At 56.1% G+C, this 16,970-nt stretch overlaps 1 protein-coding gene across 1 annotated transcript in view; it reads right to left on the reverse strand.

The window, feature by feature from the left end:
• Positions 1 to 16,970, reverse strand: part of DNHD1 (dynein heavy chain domain 1) — a 128,343-nt gene that overhangs the window by 12,813 nt on the left and 98,560 nt on the right. Inside the window, 7 exon segments of the mRNA XM_034780358.1 lie at positions 8,074 to 8,256; positions 11,025 to 11,174; positions 11,448 to 11,550; positions 12,139 to 12,447; positions 12,449 to 12,775; positions 13,257 to 14,937; positions 16,157 to 16,469. Of these exon segments, the coding sequence (XP_034636249.1) occupies positions 8,074 to 8,256; positions 11,025 to 11,174; positions 11,448 to 11,550; positions 12,139 to 12,447; positions 12,449 to 12,775; positions 13,257 to 14,937; positions 16,157 to 16,469 (3,066 nt within the window).

The raw sequence follows: 16,970 nt of genomic DNA on the forward strand, positions 1-16,970 counted from the left end.
AGCATTCTTAAAACTACAATACCCACCTGCTGAAGTGAAAAAACAGATTGACAGAGCCAGACGAGTACCCAGAAGTCACCTCCTACAAGACAGGCCCAACAAAGAAAATAACAGAACACCACTAGCTGTCACCTTCAGCCCCCAACTAAAACCTCTCCAGCGCATCATCAGAGATCTACAACCTATCCTGAAAGATGATCCTTTACTCTCACAGATCTTGGGAGACAGACCTGTCCTCGCTTACAGACAACCCCCCCAACCTAAAGCAAATACTCACCAGCAACCACACATCACTGAACAAAACCACTAACCCAGGAACCTATCCTTGTAACAAACCCCGATGCCAACTCTGTCCACATATCTATTCAAGTGACATCATCATAGGACCTAATCACATCAGCCATACCATCAGGGGCTCGTTCACCTGCACATCTACCAATGTGATATATGCCATCATGTGCCAGCAATGCCCCTCTGCCATGTACATTGGCCAAACCGGACAGTCTCTACGCAAAAGAATTAATGGACACAAATCTGACATCAGGAATCAAAATACTCAAAAACCAGTGGGAGAACACTTTAACCTGTCTGGTCATTCAGTGACAGACCTGCGGGTGGCTATATTACAACAGAAAAACTTCAAAAACAGACTCCAACGAGAGACTGCTGAGCTAGAATTGATATGCAAACTAGACACAATCAACTCCGGTTTGAATAAGGACTGGGAATGGCTGAGCCATTACAAACATTGAATCTATCTCTCCTTGTAAGTATTCTCACACTTCTTAACTGTCTGTACTGGGCTAGCTTGATTATCACTTCAAAAGTTTTTTTTCTCTTAATTAATTGGCCTCTCAGAGTTGGTAAGACAACTCCCACCTGTTTATGCTCTCTGTATGTGTGTATATATATCTCCTCAATATATGTTCCATTCTATATGCATCCGAAGAAGTGGGCTGTAGTCCACGAAAGCTTATGCTCTAATAAATTTGTTAGTCTCTAAGGTGCCACAAGTACTCCTGTTCTTCTTTTTTGAAAGTCCTTAGGCCATCACAGAGAGGCAAAGGGTGAGAGTTCAGACTGGCCCACGCCAGGGCTCCCTGGAGCCAGGCTCCTGCAGGTACCATCTTCCCTTCCTCTGTCTTGGTCCCTTTCTCTGTCTGTAGCCAGCCGTGTCTCTGAGAGCTGGCCCTGACCCCTTGCCTTGTTTCTCCAGCTTGGGGCCTTTGCCCTGCTTTCCTGCCGAGAGGTGGGGGAAATGGCCATCCTCTTGGCTGTTGGTTGCTGGGGTGACTGTCCCAGCTATTGGGGTTTCTATTGTCTCTTCAGAGCTTCCATTCACGTGTGTAGACTTTATTCAATTTGTTATTGACTTGGGTTTCCAACCAGGCTGCTGCTTGAGTCAAACCACCTCATTCCTGCCAGTTCCATGCCGGGCTTGTCTTCACAGAACCATCGAATCGTAGGACTGGAAGGGACCTCGAGAGGTTGGCTAGTCCAGTCCCCGGCACCCATGGCAGGACTCAGTATTATCTAGACCATCCCTGACAGGTGTTTGTCCAGCCTGCTCTTAAAAATCCCCAATGACGGAGATTCCACAACCTCCCTGGGCAATTTATTCCCATGCTTAATCACCCTGACAGTCAGGAAGTTTTTCCTAGTGTCCAACCCTAAACCTCCCTTGCTGCATTTTAAGCCCATTGCTTCTTGTCCTGTCCTCAGAGGTTAAGAAAAAAAATTTTTCTCCCTCCTCCTTGCAACAACCTTTTACGTACTTGAAAACTGTTATCATGTCCCCTCTCAGTCTTCTCGTCTCCAGACTAAACAAACCAAATTTTTTCACTCTTCCCTCATAGGTCATGATTTCTAGACCTTTAATCATTTTTGTTGCTCTTCTCTGGACTTTCTCCAATTTGTCCACATCCTTCCTGAAATGTGTCACCCAGAACTGGACACAATACTCCAGTTGAGGGATGTGGGGCAAAATCAGTATTTGGTCCTGCTAATGAAGGCAGGGGGGCTGGACTCATATGACCTTTCAAGGTCCCTTCCAGTTCTAGGAGATAGGATATCTCCATTAATTTTCTATTTTCATTTTTTCTAGTCAGAGGCAGAAGAATTACTTCTTGTGTCTTGCTTATAATACCCCTGCTAATACATCCCAGAATGATGTTCGCTTTTTTTGCAGCAGTGTTACACTGTTGACTCATATTTAGCTTGTGATCCACTCTGACCCCCAGATCTGTTTCCGCAGTACTCCTTCCTAGGCAGTCATTTCCCATTGTGTATGTGTGCAGCACTACAGTGGTGCATGCATCCTTGGCACCAGAGATCAGCGAGCAGTGTCCGCTCGTCACACCTGCTCCCCTGATGACCTCAAGCCTCTACTTCCTCGAGTGTATGAAGGAGGCTGAGTGACCAACCAACCCTCAGCGCCTGCTCCACTATCAAGTCCAGGCGATAAGCCTTGGCAGTAGCAGGGAAAGGAGAATGGCTTGTGGAAAAACATGTAGACACCACACCTCAGAGAACTCCAGTTACTAACAGTAACTTTCCTTTTCTCTGAGTGCTTCTTTACATGTGTTCTCTTCCGGTGGCTCCCAAGCAGGATAGAGTAGATGGAGGAGGATACTCCAAGTCTAATTAGACAAAGACTGCAAACACAGCCCTCCCAAATTGGGCATAGGAACAAGATGCATGACCAAAGAGCTACAGTGAAAGTATGTGTACTACTCAAATAGCAGCCCACCATAGATCAGTGATGGGCATTCCCCTAAGAGAGGCTGCAGAAGTGGCCTGGCTCTGGGAGAATGTGACCTAACATGACCTGGGAGTTCTAAATTGGCCACATCACATAAAGAGTCTCTGAGTCAGACTGCCTGACCCTTGGCTCTCTCGGCAATATGAATAGCCTAGGGGACTCTGCCTGACTCGTTTTATTCCAGGCAAATAACATGACAGAGCTCAGAAAGCAACGACAGTAGGTAAGGCAGCACCTCCGTGGATTAAACGAGGCTTCAGGAAAAAGGAGGTAAGTGAATGGTCTGACTGACGTGAAGAGCAGCGATTACTTTGGGAGAAATGCAGGGTGTGGCCAGAGTGTAACTTTATGCTTGGAAAAGTCAGACATGAAGTTCCCCCATGGACAGCTTCCAGTCCACAGACCCTCCATGCTAATGTCATGGCAATGAGCAATGCCATCTTCACAGAAAAAGGCCAATGTCACGAATGGGGGTCCCATCAGACCTGTACGTACCACGTTCAGATTCCACAAGGGAGGGGGTTAGCTTATCAGAGGGGAAACTCTCACAAGAGCTTTCTCAAACTCTTTGACTGAAGGATGAGAAACAACAGCATGATCCTGAATTGATGAATGACAGCCAGAGAGAGCAGCCAAATGAAAACACAATGTGCTTTGTGACAAAGAGGAGGTTTTTTAAAGGTAATAGACACTCAAGGATATAAAAAGCAACAGAGTGTCCTGTGGCACCTTTAAGACTAACAGAAGTATTGGGAGCATAAGCTTTCTGGTGTCTCTCTTGGGGAACGATCATGTTGGGAAGCCCTGGATGAAAAACAAACGCTTTTTTCTGCAGTACAAATTGTCCTTGCGGACTGCTTTCTGTGCTGAATCCATAGGCTCTGTACATCAACAGAACAATTCTTCTCCACGCCGTGACAATACATCTGGATGAAATGTTCCCATTGTTCTGAGTAATCAAGTCTGACAGAAACGTGTCGATACTGGAGGTGTCACACAGAGATTTCTGAGTTCCATGAACCAGTGCTGAGGCCCTGTACCATTTGACCTTCCTTCACACATGGAACTGGGGGATAAGCATACAACAGGCCCTGAGCCCACAAGATTAAGAAGGCATCTCTTTGAGAACTTGGACTCTGTCCTCTCTTGGAACAAAATACTTGGCTTTCCTGTTCTGTTCAGCTATAAAAAGATCTATGTGGGGCGCACACTCTGATTGACAGTGGACTTGACACCTGAATCCTTTGTGAACCATTTGTGATTCTGAAAATGCTGCTTAGATGGTCTGCGAACATGTTGTGTAGGCCTGGAAGATGAACTGTTACATTGTGCATTGCTTTTCTGCACCAGAGCATTGACCTGGTTCCTCCCTGTTTACATAAAACATGGCAGTGGTATTGTTGGTTCTTACGTGCACACTCAGATCTTTGATAGGAGGTAGAAAGATTACTCCTGGGGGGATTCTGTACCACTGAGCATGTGCAGAATTCATGTCGCCCCCAGATTTTTTTTCTCTGCAGAAAATACACTCTGCCAGAGAGGCACTGCAGTTTCGCCTTTTGCCCACCAGGGGCTACTGTGGCACCAGAACAGAGGGCAGCCGGATCACCAGCCGTAGCAGCCAGCTGCAGAGAAGGAAGAGGAGAGGCTGCGTTCCTTACAGCACCCTGCCTGCGGGGCCAGGGGAGGAGACACTGGATATGGGGGGGGGGGAGGGGGCGACAGAGCAGGGCACATGGGGCTGCTGGGGGGGGGTCACAGACTGAGTTTCAGAAGGGCTAGTGGAGGGGACAGACTGGGGAGGGAGCGGAATGGGAGTGGGGGTGAAATACCACATGGGGCAGGCACATGCATGGTCACATGGGGATGGGCTGGCTAACTGAGGGGGTACAGGGCCACATGGGAACTAGGGACAGCGGGGGGTACATGGGGGTGGCTGAGTGGGGTACAGAGACACATGGGACTCGGGAGTCAGGGGATACTGGTCCACATGGGGATGGGGGCAGATATGTCTCACTGATTGGGAGAGGCTAGGGGTCAGCCAGGGTCTTCCATACTTCTCCCACCCACACCCAACAACCCTCCAGGTTCACACTCAGGCTCCTTCCCAGCAATTTACTTCCCTCCCCTTCAGCTCCTCAGTTATTCCGACTCCCCCAAGGCGGGAAATCCAGTTCTGTATTAATATGCCTAGTAAGGAATCTATTTCTCAAAAACATTTATTTTTTGTTGTCTGTATTGTTACAAACTTGCTGACAGGTATTTTGAAATAAATTACCCAAATAATTGAAACTGACGCGATGATATGGTGTTATTTTAACCAAATAAAATATATCAAATTTTGCAGAATTTAAAAATATTGTGTGCAGAATTTTGTATTTGGTGGAGCAGAATTGCCCCAGGAGTAAAATGCCACGCAGGTAAGTTGTATCATTTTGAATTTCAGGACGTTGCTATGAAGCCAAGCCTCTCTTCGAAACCACTGCCACTGTACTGCAGTGGTTCCCAAACTATGGGTTGTGACCCCATAGGGTCTTGAGCGCATCCTGAACGTCATCCTTTTTCTTTCTGATTGGGGATTGGCTTTCTTTGGTTCCAGTCAATGTATTGGTGATTGTGAAACGAGTTTGAGCTATGCATTGGTCGAGCCTATGACAATGGATCTAATATGGCTGGGAAGTACAAAGGTGTACAAGCAGTTCTGCTTGAGCATAATTCAAACTGTATTTTCTCCAGCTGTGGAAACCACACACTAAACCTTGTAGGTGTTGACTGTGCTGAATCATGCAAGGAGGCAATTACTTACTTTGGAATTGTTCAGCAAATGTACAATCTCTTCAGTAGCAGTCCACAAAGGTGGGAGATTCTGAAGCAATATCTTCCTGTTTCACTGCATGGGAGGTCCAAAACTAGATGGTCTGCACGGATTGATGGTGTTCAACCAATAGCGCAACATTTGAATTCAGTGAGAAAGGCTTTAAATGAGCTTGAATCTCTCAATCTCACTGCACAGGCTCGAACTGAACTTCAGTCTATTCAGAAACACATGTCCAAATTTGAATGCATTCTGATGTCATCTTTGTGGATGAAGCTACACCTCTACCCCGATATAACGCGACCCGATATAACAAGAATTCGGATATAACGCGGTAAAACAGCGCTCCGGGGGGGCGGGGCTGCGCACTCCGGTGGATCAAAGCAAGTTCAATATAATGCGGTTTCACCTATAACGCGGTAAGATTTTTTGGCTCCCAAGGACAGCGTTATATCGAGGTAGAGGTGTAATTATAAACTCATGTTCCCTTGCACTTGCTTTTATCTGAAGCATTTTCACTCAATAAACTCCAGTCTGGTGTTCCTATAAACCTGTCTAGTGCCTTGTGCTGAGGAGCCTGGGAACTGGGGTGTACTGTCACCCCGTTGCCGGGGTGCAGAAGGCATGGGAATATAACTCCAGGACTGGGTTAAAATCATGCTTGGTAAAAATCAGATGACGTGGAACTGGAAATTAATCAATTAAAATTGGTGTGCTGGATATCAGGCCTGATTGGTGGACAAAATAATGAGGGGGTGGGCTATTCTGCCATCACTGCCTTTTGGGGTCCTTAGAGAGACTTTGGTGGAGGAGGAGAACAGATGGAGGCTACTCGAGCAAATGTCACCAGCATCTGCCGCGCCCACCATCTCCTGGGACCCGGGGCCTTCTCTACTAGGCCTGAGGGATGTCCTGACCAACCTGGGACAAAAAGGACCCAGCTACATCCTCTCCCCCACACCACCCTGGCTCCAGCTGGATCCTGGCCACCACCTGAGCTGAAATGGGCTGGGACTGTACAGCAGCAGCAGCTCCAGCCCCTCTCAGCTCACATCCTTGCTTTCCCCCTGTGACGTTATTGATCAATATTCGATCTGGGACCATATAGATCATTGTTGCAACCAAGGTCCTGTAGTGGCACCAAACCTGGTATAAAGGGGGTCAAATAAGGTGTCTAAGACAAGGTTATGGCTTGGTGATTATGATTATGCTATCAGTATGCACATCTCATTTTTGTATTTAAAGTTATAAGTACTGACTATACTGTCTGTATTTCAAAATTATGCTATGCTTCTGGGTGACCCTCCAGACAAGTTGGTGTCAGCTCTGCCTAGCCGGTTTGATGGCCCATTAAGGACCATCAGCTATACAATTGACCCATTGAGAGAAGGCAGATACGCCTTGTAACTCAGCAAAGTGTGCAGGGACTTGCCCATGTGACTCCAGACTCCATTTTGCTGTAATTTTCCACAGTAATAAATAAATAAATAAATTAATTAAAGTAAGGACAAAGAGGTGTTCTTACACCTGGAAAAGACTATAAAAGGCTGATGCCTCATCTCCATCTTGTCTTCAATCCTGCTTCTTACCTCTGAAGCTCTGAACAAAGGACTGAATGACCCATCCCAGCTGGGGATGTTCCAGAGACTTGATTTAAACCTGCAGTTTATTCCATCACTGCTGAAAGCCTGAACCAAGAACTTTGCCATTACTGTATGTAATTGATTCCATTTAACCAATTCTAGCTCTCATTTAGATCTTTTTCCTTTTATGAATAAACCTTTAGATTTTAGATTCTAAAGGACTGGCAACAGCGTGATTTGTGGGTAAAATCTGATTTGTATATTGACCTGGGTCTAGGGCTTGATCCTTTGGGATCGAGAGAACCTTTTTTCTTTTACTGGGGTATTGTTTTTTATAACCATTTGTCCCCATAATGAGTGGCACTGGTGGTGATACTGGGAAACTGGAGTGCCTAAGGGAATTGCTTGTGAGACTTGTGGTTAGCCAGTGGGGTGAGACCGAAGTCCTCTTAGTCTGGCTGGTTTGGTGCCTTAGAGGTGGAAAAACCCCAGCCGTGGGCTGTAACTGCCCTGTTTTAAGCGATTTGTCCTGAATTGGCACTCTCAGTTGGGTCCCGCCAGAACCGCATCGTCACACCCCCAAAAGCAGCGTTATCAGCATCTCTGATACATCTGAAGGCCTGCTGAACCAGGGGGTTCCTGCTGAAACTTGCTCAACTACAGGCAAAGGGGAAGGGAAGCCACTCAAACAAAAGCCTCATTCACTGCTATACAGGTGAGGGTCAGCTCCCTCCCCTCTCGTCCGTATCGCTACTAACGGGCTACAGGGATGTTTGCTGGTGTGCTGCCTGTGGTGCCAGGCAGGGAGAGGGCTCCGCCCGCCAGCCCTCACACTTGTTTAACGCTGCTCAATGCTGGACAGCAACTGGGCCCACTGACTCCATCTAAATCAATACAACAGCCCCTCCCGGCACCTGGTAGAAGTCCTCTTGGCCCAGCAGCTGCTTGGCACTCTCCCAGCCAGGCTCCTTGCTGAACATCATGCACAGGGTATCCGTCACCCTGAGGATGGATGCTGGTGGTAACCGGTAGCTCCGCAACTCCTCAATGTCCTGCACCTGCAGTCCAGCCAGTGCCGCCTTGTACTCCGTGTTCATCTGAGGGAAGGGACAGATAAGCTGGACTGGGACACCCCGCATACTGCCTGAATCATAGAATATCAGGGTTGGAAGGGACCCCAGGAGGTATCTAGTCCCACCCCCTGCTCAAAGCGGGACCAACCCCAACTAAATCAGGCAGGGATTTAGTTTAATAAGGCCCAAACCGGGCCTACTGGGGCACCCCATGTATTTTAGGGCTACCATATGTTCGGATTTCCCCAGACATGTCCGGCTTTTCGATCTATAAATAGCCGTCCGGGGGGGATTTCTAAAAATCTAAAAATGTCCGGGATTTCCCCCCGGTCGGCTATTTATAGATCGAAAAGCGGTGCTGCTTGGCAGCCAAAGCCCCTTCTCGGCTCCCCCCACCCCCTGCAGCCTTAGTATGCCCCCGGCCCCGCAGCTGTCTTCCCCCTCCTCCCGTCCCCTGAACGCTCCGCCCCCTGCTCTTCCCCCTCCCCTGCTTCCCGCCAATCAGATCTTTGCGAGCAGCAGCAGATAAACTGGGGCAGGGGGGACACGAGGAGGAGGGCTCCGGGGAGGCGCAACGTGGCCCGGCCCCAGCGGCTCCGGTTCCGGCCGAGCGCGCCGGCCCTGATCCCAGCAGCTCCAGCCCGGCTCGGGCCCCAGGGCGGCCGGCCCGGCCCAGCCCCGGCCAAGCACCTCCGGCCCGGCCGGCCCCAGCGGCTCCAGCCTGGCCCGGCTCGGGCCCTGGGGCACCTGCCCCAGTTCCGGCCAAGCAGCGCCAGCTGAGCACCCCCGGCCCCAGCGGCTCCGGTTCCGGCCGAGCGCGCCGCCCTGACCCCAGTGACTCTGGCCCGGCTTGGGCCCCAGGGCAGCTGGCCCGGGCCCGGTCGAGCATCTCCAGCCTGGCCCCAAACCCCGCGACTCCGGCCGGAGCGCAGCCCAATTCCTGGGCTCTTGTTAAAGCCGGCCTTGGTCGGGGGACAGGGAGCGGGGCGGGGGGTTGGATGGGTCGGGAGTTCGGGGGGGGGGGCTGTCGGGGGGCAGGGGTGTGGAGAGGGGTCGAGGCAGGCAGGGAGCAGAGGGGGTGGAATGAGTCAGGAGTTCTGGGGGTCCTGTCAGTGGGCAGAGAGCAGTTGGATAGGGCATGGGAGTCCCAGGGGTCTGTCTGGGGGTGGGGTTGTGAATATGGGGTGGGGGTGTGGATAAGGGTCGGGGCAGTCAGGGGACAGGTAAGGTCCTAGGGGGGCAGTTAGTGGCAGGGGTCCCAGGAGGGGGCAGTCAGGGGACAAGGAGCAGGGGGGAGTTGGGAGTTCTGAGGGGGGCAGTCAGGGGGTGGGAGGGAGTGATTGGGGGCGGGGCAGGGCAGGGGCAGGACTAGAGCGGGGCTCCTCCCCCCCGTGTCCTCTTTTTTGACTGTGCAAATATGGTAACCCTAACGTATTTCCCTCCCATGATGGATGGGGACCAGGGCAGCCGGGCCTCACTGGGGCACCCCACGTGCCCCCTCCCCCACCGGGCCTCACTGGGGCATCCCATGTACTCCCCTCCCCCAACAGGTGGGGATGGGGGCAGGCCGGGCCTCACAGGGGCACCCCACATACTCCTCTCCCCCGATGGATAGGGACCGAGGCAGGCCAGGCCTCATTGGGGCACCCCACGTGCCCCCTCCCCCAACATGCAGGGACCAGGGCAGGCCAGGCCTCACTGGGGCACCCCCTGTGACGCTGCGGAAATTCTCTAACAGGTTTATGAATGACAGGCATGGCAGTGACTGGACTAGGTGTTGCTACCCAGTGGCAGCCAAAGGGTCACCCGCTGCTCTCAGGGCAAGGCAGGTCCTGGAGCTTGTGTCAGGAATGCTCTGGGGTGGGATGATGGGTGTTAGGCCTGGCTGAATCTGACCCAGCTCAAGGGAGGATGCTCAGACGGGGAAGCGGCCAGGACGAACTCGGGCAGGGGACTGAACTCCAGGACAATGGCGCGAGAGGTGACAGGAGGCTGGGATAAAAGCAGCCTTTGCAGAGGCCTGGGAGCTCACTTGGGCCTCAGAGACAAAGGGACAGAAATGGCTTGGCCAGCACAGACAACGTCCAAACCGCAGCTCCCTGGGGCTGACCTAGGGCTTCCCCGGGCTGTGTTCCAGGTGCCTGCTTTGCACAGGCGGCTGGTGTCGCTGCAGACCCTGTCTGAGGTGCCTGGATCCCTGAAGAGTGTAGAAGTCTCTGACCAGGAGCGTCTGGCAGCTGCACTCACTGGGCAGAGCTCAGGGCAGGACCCAGGAGGCTGGGAACCCAGTGGTTCTGTCTAGTAGGTGTTGAGGTCGCATGGCCTGACCTTAAGGGAGAGCAGGACCCTTTGAGGTCTGGCCCACTGAAGGGGTTCCCCCAAGGGACTGTTTAAAAGCGGAGGGGTGGCACAGATCCTGTGGATCAGTGACTTCACTGCCCCTGATGGACAGGTATCACTAGGGAATCCCATGTATCTGCCTGACCACCACGCACAGGGCCTGTTCCTACCCATCTCCACCTGTTGTCCCTGATGCCAACCAGCTGGGAAGCAATAACGTACCCTGACCCACACCAGCTCCCTCCCATGTGAGGCTCACCCCTACTGATGGGCCTTGCCCCCAAGTCCCTGCCTCTCCGCAGTCTCAGCCAGGCCGGGGTGCCCGTCCCTGCCTCTCCGCAGGCTCAGCCGGGCGGCCGGCCGGGGGGGGCGTCCCTGCCTCTCCGCAGGCTCAGCCGGGCAGCCGGCCGGGGGGCGTCCCTGCTGTTCCAGGGCCTCAGGTCCATGCACACCTTTCTCGTGGCAGACTCCTTGCTCTGCTCCAACAGATTCTGTTCCTGTGTAAGGATCTCGATGCGTGCCTCGCGGTGCTGACAGTCCTGCTCCTGCTGCTTCTGCACCACCTCTTCGCGCTCCGCCCGCCGCTGGCACCTGGCCACTTGCTGAGGGCAGGAAGGGAGCAGACATGGCACCAGCCGCCCACACAGCTCAGCCCCTCCCAGTCCCCCAGCATCAAATCGAGCCATTGCCCCAGGCTGCGAGTGTCCGACTCAACCCCCTCCATCTGTGGAGAGCCCCCCCGCCTTCTCCCTGCAGCTGTGCTGGGGCTTGGGGAGTCCCCACTGCAGCCCAGCGCCACTAGCACCACGCTGGCTGAGCTGGTCTGATGGGTGACAGCACCAGGCGCCAGGCTCTCCCGGAGGCAACCCTCTCACCTCCTTGGCCAGGCGAAGTTTCTCCTGCAGGTACTTGATGTCCCGGCTGTGCTCCCGCTGCTTCTCACTCACTGCCTGCATCTTGGTCAGAGCAAGCTTCATCCTGCCCCAAGGAAAGCAGCGTGAGGCTCCCCCATCCCCCGCACACATTCAGATCCAGGGCACTAGGGGCACTTCAATCTGGGGGTGCAGCCCAGGGGCCCCTCCAGCTGGATCCTTCTGTTCCAGGCCAGGAGCCCCTAGTGGGCAGCTCTGGGATAACCTGACCCCGGCAGGGAGAGGTGGCTTGTGTCCTGGGCAGGGGGCCAAACCCTGCTCCTCACCCATGTTCCTGGGGCAGAGAGGGGAAAGGAGGCGCCCGATCCCCATTCTCTCCCTCAGCCACGTCTCTTTGGTCACAGCAGCCTGGCACACACAAGACTGGAGCTGTGGTTGCACGGGCCCCCAGACCACTGCTGCCAGCTGTTAGAATGGGGGCAGCTTGAAGGCCCTCTTGCTGTGTGTCTAGACCCCTCAGTCCAGCCGTTACTGACATGGGAAGTTTACCCTGCTTAGCACTGATGGACCGGCCCACAGGCTGTGGGGCATGACACACTGCCCATGGGCAGGCAGAGCAATGTGGGCGCACCATGGGGCCGTGGGGGTCAGAGTTAAGGTTGTGATGGGGAGCAGGTTTGGCCTCATTCCTCACCGATCAGCCTGAGTCCGGCTCTGCCTCTGCAACTGTGCTGAGAGCATGAGGAAAGCGTCAAGGAAATCTAGGAAGGTCTTTGGGGTGATGAGGGGTGTGCCGGGGGCCAGGTGTGTGGCATAGCAGCTGGCAGACCGGTGAATCAGTGCCATGGCTGAGGCAATGCTGGCAAGCGAATTCTCCAGGGCCTGCAATGACGCTGGGACTGACAGACAAACAAGTGGACACCATGAGAGACTGTGGAGAGGAGGCAGCCGGGCCCATGGGTTGGAGCTGGCCAGCACGAAGGGCCAGGCACTTGGTGCCTGTATTCTGTGCCGAACCCAGATGGGCCTGGCCCTTTGCCGGCTGCACGGCCGCCATGATCCAGGAGAGGCTGAGACCCCAGAGGCAGACCAAGCCCTCACCTGGGCTCTTCAGGGGCTGTTGGTTGAGGGCATCTTCCAGGTGCTGGGTAGCCACCTGCACCAGGGACTCCTGGCTCCAGGGCTGGTACACGTCAATGCTGCAGGGGAGGGTGAGCAGGGCTGTGGCCATGGCTGGGGGGTAACCCAAGGGCCCCCTGCCCTGTGCCCAGCCCTTACGCCCATCCAGCAGAAGCAGCATGTGCAGATTGTTCCTCACAAACTGGTAGAACCTGAAAGAGACGGCAAAGGGTCTGAGGGAAGAGAGGGGGATCCCCAAGATATGGGGTGACACCAAACCTCTCCCTCCCAGTCCAGTTTGAGGGGGACTGACACTAACCTCTCCCCCCCCCCCGCATGGGGAGTGCCCCCTGCCACCTGTGGACAGCCCCAGCCCAGCAGGGTCTCAGGGCAGGCCCAGCTGGAATTTCCTTCTCACCAAATATCCCTGACAAAAGAAAGGATGCCCCCAGTGTGGGGGCGGGGCCTGTGTGATTTCCCCTCCAGGGCAGGCAAGGTCTGGAGCCTCTGTGCGCCCCTCAATACAGAGGTGGGGGGCAGGATATTCCCCCCCCCGAGGGTCACCCCCGTTAGACTGCCCAACTCAGGGATTCCATTCCCCTCCCCACACCCATGGTCACTCCTGTTAGACCTGCCCGGCTCAGGGCATCCCCCGCTTTCCTTGGCCATGGTCTCCGTCACTCCCTCCCTGACCTTTGCAGGACCATGTTAGGCCTCATCGTTCTTTTGATGTTCTGGTTCTCCTGCAGCAGTTCCTTCACGATGTGTGCAGTGTCTTCAGCGGTGTACAGGCCAGGGTAGGTGCCCTCTCTCATCAGATCCACCAGCTTCTGCATGGTGCCCGGCCCCACCCCCTGGTGCACCAGCACCACGGTTCTCGTGTCCAGGATCCCAGCCTGCCAGCTGGCTTTCCTGATCAGCTCCCTCACCTCCCACTCCCCCGCCTGCCCTGTCAGCTCAAAGAGCTGGGAGGCAGTGGCATGGGCAGCCACGGCCACCAGGGACCTCCTGCCGGTGGAGAGGTGCAGGGAGAGGAGGGCGCCGTGCCCCTCTGGGAAGCACAGCACCCGCAGCAGGCGCACCAGGTGCTGGGTGACTTCTCTGCACAGCACAAAGCCCCTGGGGAGGAAGGTGCTGAGTTGCTGCTGGATGGTGTCCCAGCACCTCTCGTGGTAGAGGCTCTCCCGGCTGGAGGAGGCCGGCACCAGCTCCCTGCTGAAGAGGAGGTTGCGCACGTCCTCCCCTGGCAGCAGCAGGAGGTGGGAGGGCAGCAGGGGCTTGATGTTCTCCTTCTTGGTGGAGGGCCTGCGCTTGCTCTTGAGAGGGGTGGTTCGGCGGGTGCTGGTGCGGCGCCCCATGGCCAGGTGCTGCTCCTGGAAGCGAGGGCGCAGGGCTGGAGAGGGCTGGATGGAAGCCATTCTCCTTATCCCAGTCGCCTCTGCCCCCTCGGGCTCCAGTGCGCCTAGGGCAGAGTCCCCAGAGGGCGCTGCGTCCGGCCGGTCCAGGGCCAGGGCGGGGGCCTGGTCTATGGGATCGAAGGCGTCTGGGCAGTCCCCGTCGCTGCTGCTCTGCGAGGAAGGCTCCTCGTGGCTCTCAGCTCCCAGCTCCATGGCAGTGTCTTGCCCGGCAGGCTCCGTGACGCTCCTGGTTCGCTCGCGCTGCTGCGGCTCCCTGTCGCTGGTGGAGATCACCCTCAGCACGCTCCTCTTGGTGCAGAAGGTGCTGGTAGCCACGTCCAGCAGCAGCTGGCCGCTCTCCTGCCGCTCGCTCTCCGACAGCAGCGGGTCGCAGAAGGTGCGCAGCGACTCGTGCAGCCACAGGCGGACGATGACCCGGGTGCTTAGCGTGAGGCTAAGGCTTATCCCCGGCTGGCCTCGCTTTGCAGCCTTGGGCGTGCTGGGCTCCTCCAAGGGGCTGGTGAGGTGGATCCCAGGGCAGGGCCGCAGAAGGAAGAGTCCCCTGAGAACCTTCTCAATGTGATGGTAGGAGAAGTGGTAGGGGGAGCAGGCGGGGGAAGGGCGGAACTTGGCCTTCACGGCCTCGTACATGTCCACAGTGGCCCCCACCAGCGCAGTGGCCAGCTCACTGTGCCTGGCCAGCAGCGGGAACTTCTCCAGCCAGGCCAGGACCAGGGGGCTGTGCATGCAGATCAGAGACTCCCTGCAGACGCTGGGGAGCGAGAGGATGCTGCAGAGCCGAGTGAAGCGAGGGGAGAGGGGGTGCACGCCAATCGCTGGGGCAGCCACCAAGCCAATGCAATTGAACTCTGCTGAAGGGATGTGTCGGAGCTCCAGGCTCTCGGCGCCGTAGACCTCCTGGTGGGAGAGGGCCTGGCGCAGGGTCTCCACCACGGGGCGACTCCCCTGCCTGGCATCTGGGAGAGAAAGGACCATCACGCCTTGGAGCAGCCTGTCTAGCCCACCCACAGGAGCCAAGTGCCAGGGGCAGGACGGCACTAACACACACAGCCCCGGGACTTAGCCACCCCTGGGTGACTGAGCCGAGCCAGGAGGAGCCGGGCCTTGCAGAGCCCTGGGGTAGGGAGTGGCCAGGCCCAGACAGGGGGTTCCAGACCTAATGATGGGGAGCTGGGCCCCGTACAGCCCTGGGGGTTGGGGCGTCCGGGAGGGTTGCCAAATTTCTAATCACACAAAACTAAACACCCCTGCCTTGCCCCTTCCCCAAGATCCTGCCCCTTCCCTGAGACCCCCCACTCACTCCACCACCACTCCTGTCACTCACTCTCCCCCACTCTCACTCACTCATTTTCACCGGGCTGGGGCAGGGGGTTCCGGGAGAGGGTGAGAGCTCCAAGGTGAGGCCAGAAATGAGGGATTCGGGGGGAGGGGGGAAAGGGGCTCCTGGCTAGGGCGGGGGGGTGAGGGCTCTGGCTGGGGGTGCGGGCTCTGGGGTGGACCTGGGACTGAGGAGTTTGGGGTGTAGGAGGGGGCTCTGGCCCGGGGCAAAGGGGGTCAGAGTGCAGACAGGGCTCTGGGCTGAGGCAGGTGGCTGGGGTGCGGGAGGGAGTTTGGGTGCAGAAGGGAGCTGAGCGCTGGGGCAGGGAGTTTGGGGTGCAGGCTCCGGGCGGTGCTGACCTCAGGTGGCTCCCAGAAGAGATGATGTCTCCCTCGGCTCCTAGGCACAGGGGTGGTTCCCGACCAATGGGAGCTGTGGAGGTGGCGCTCAAGGTGGGAGGCAGCACGGAGCCCCCATGGCTGCCCCTTTGCCTAGGAGCCAAGGGATATGTCACCACTTCCGGGAGCCGTGAGGAGCCGGGCAGGGAGCCTGCCTGCCCCACTGCACTGCCAACTGGAGCCCTGGGGCAGGGGGTGTCTGGCCCCAGCCAGGGGATGTCTGGCTCCAGCGATGGGGAGCCGGGCCCCGCAGAGCCCTGGGGCAGGGGGTTCTGGCCCCAGCCAGGGGGTGTCCGGCTCCAGCAATCTGGAGCCAGGCCAAGGCAGGGGAAGCCGGGCCCTGCAGAGCCCTGGGGCAGGCGGTGTCTGGGCCAAGGAGCGGGAGCCAGGCCCCACAGAAGATACGTGGCCATTTCCAGCTCGGCCCAGGGCACTGTCTGACGTGAGGCGGGGGCTCACTCAGCTCGGCGGCGTGCAGGTCATCCAGCAGGAGCAGGTAGCAGCTCCTCCCGCCCCTGACGCCAGGGGGCCGGGACCCAGGGAGGCCGGTGAACAGGGCTTTGTCCCGCATGCTGCTCAGGATGTGGCTCTCCAGCAGCCGGCGCACGTGGTCCGCGCCGAGGGCAGGCGAGATGGCGACACGATGGTAGGAGTGATTGGGTTGGATCAGCTGCTCCGCGAAGGACGACTTGCCACAGCTGGGCTCCCCAGCCAGGAGCACTGGCTGCCTCGAGCCCAGGAGCAGGTCCAGCACGTAGAGGAGTCGCTCGTACTGCAGAGCAGAGAGACTGTGCCAGGGAGGGGGCCCTGCGACTGTGTAGCACTTGACCAGAGGGGAGCTGTGACGAGCAGGGAGCGGGGCGGATTTGACCTGGGAATGTTGCAGGGGGGTTGCATTGGGGATGGGGGACTTCCCTTGAAGGAAGCTACCTGAGCTGTAACCTGAGCCAGGAGGGGGTGGGGAGAATTAACACCTTCGGCCCGGGAGACTGAACAAAGGAGAGGAGCAGGAGAGGGAAGACGGGAGAGAGCTGGTGGAGGAGTTTTTTTGTTTTCAGTCTTGGGCTGGGTGGTGCAACACAGGGAACCCCAAGCTGGGGTCTAAGCTCCCTGAACCCCCCAGAAGGACTTGATTGAGGGGTTCTGGTTGTACCTACACGCTCTGCTTGAGACTGTGTTCCTATCACCTAATAAACCTTCTGGCTGAGAGTCATGGTGAATCTCAGGAAGAGGGGTGCAGGGCCCTGACTCCCCCACACTCGTAACAGGAGCA

This window comes from Trachemys scripta, chromosome 1 (assembly GCF_013100865.1).
Source record: "Trachemys scripta elegans isolate TJP31775 chromosome 1, CAS_Tse_1.0, whole genome shotgun sequence".
Taxonomy (NCBI): Eukaryota; Metazoa; Chordata; order Testudines; family Emydidae; genus Trachemys; species Trachemys scripta.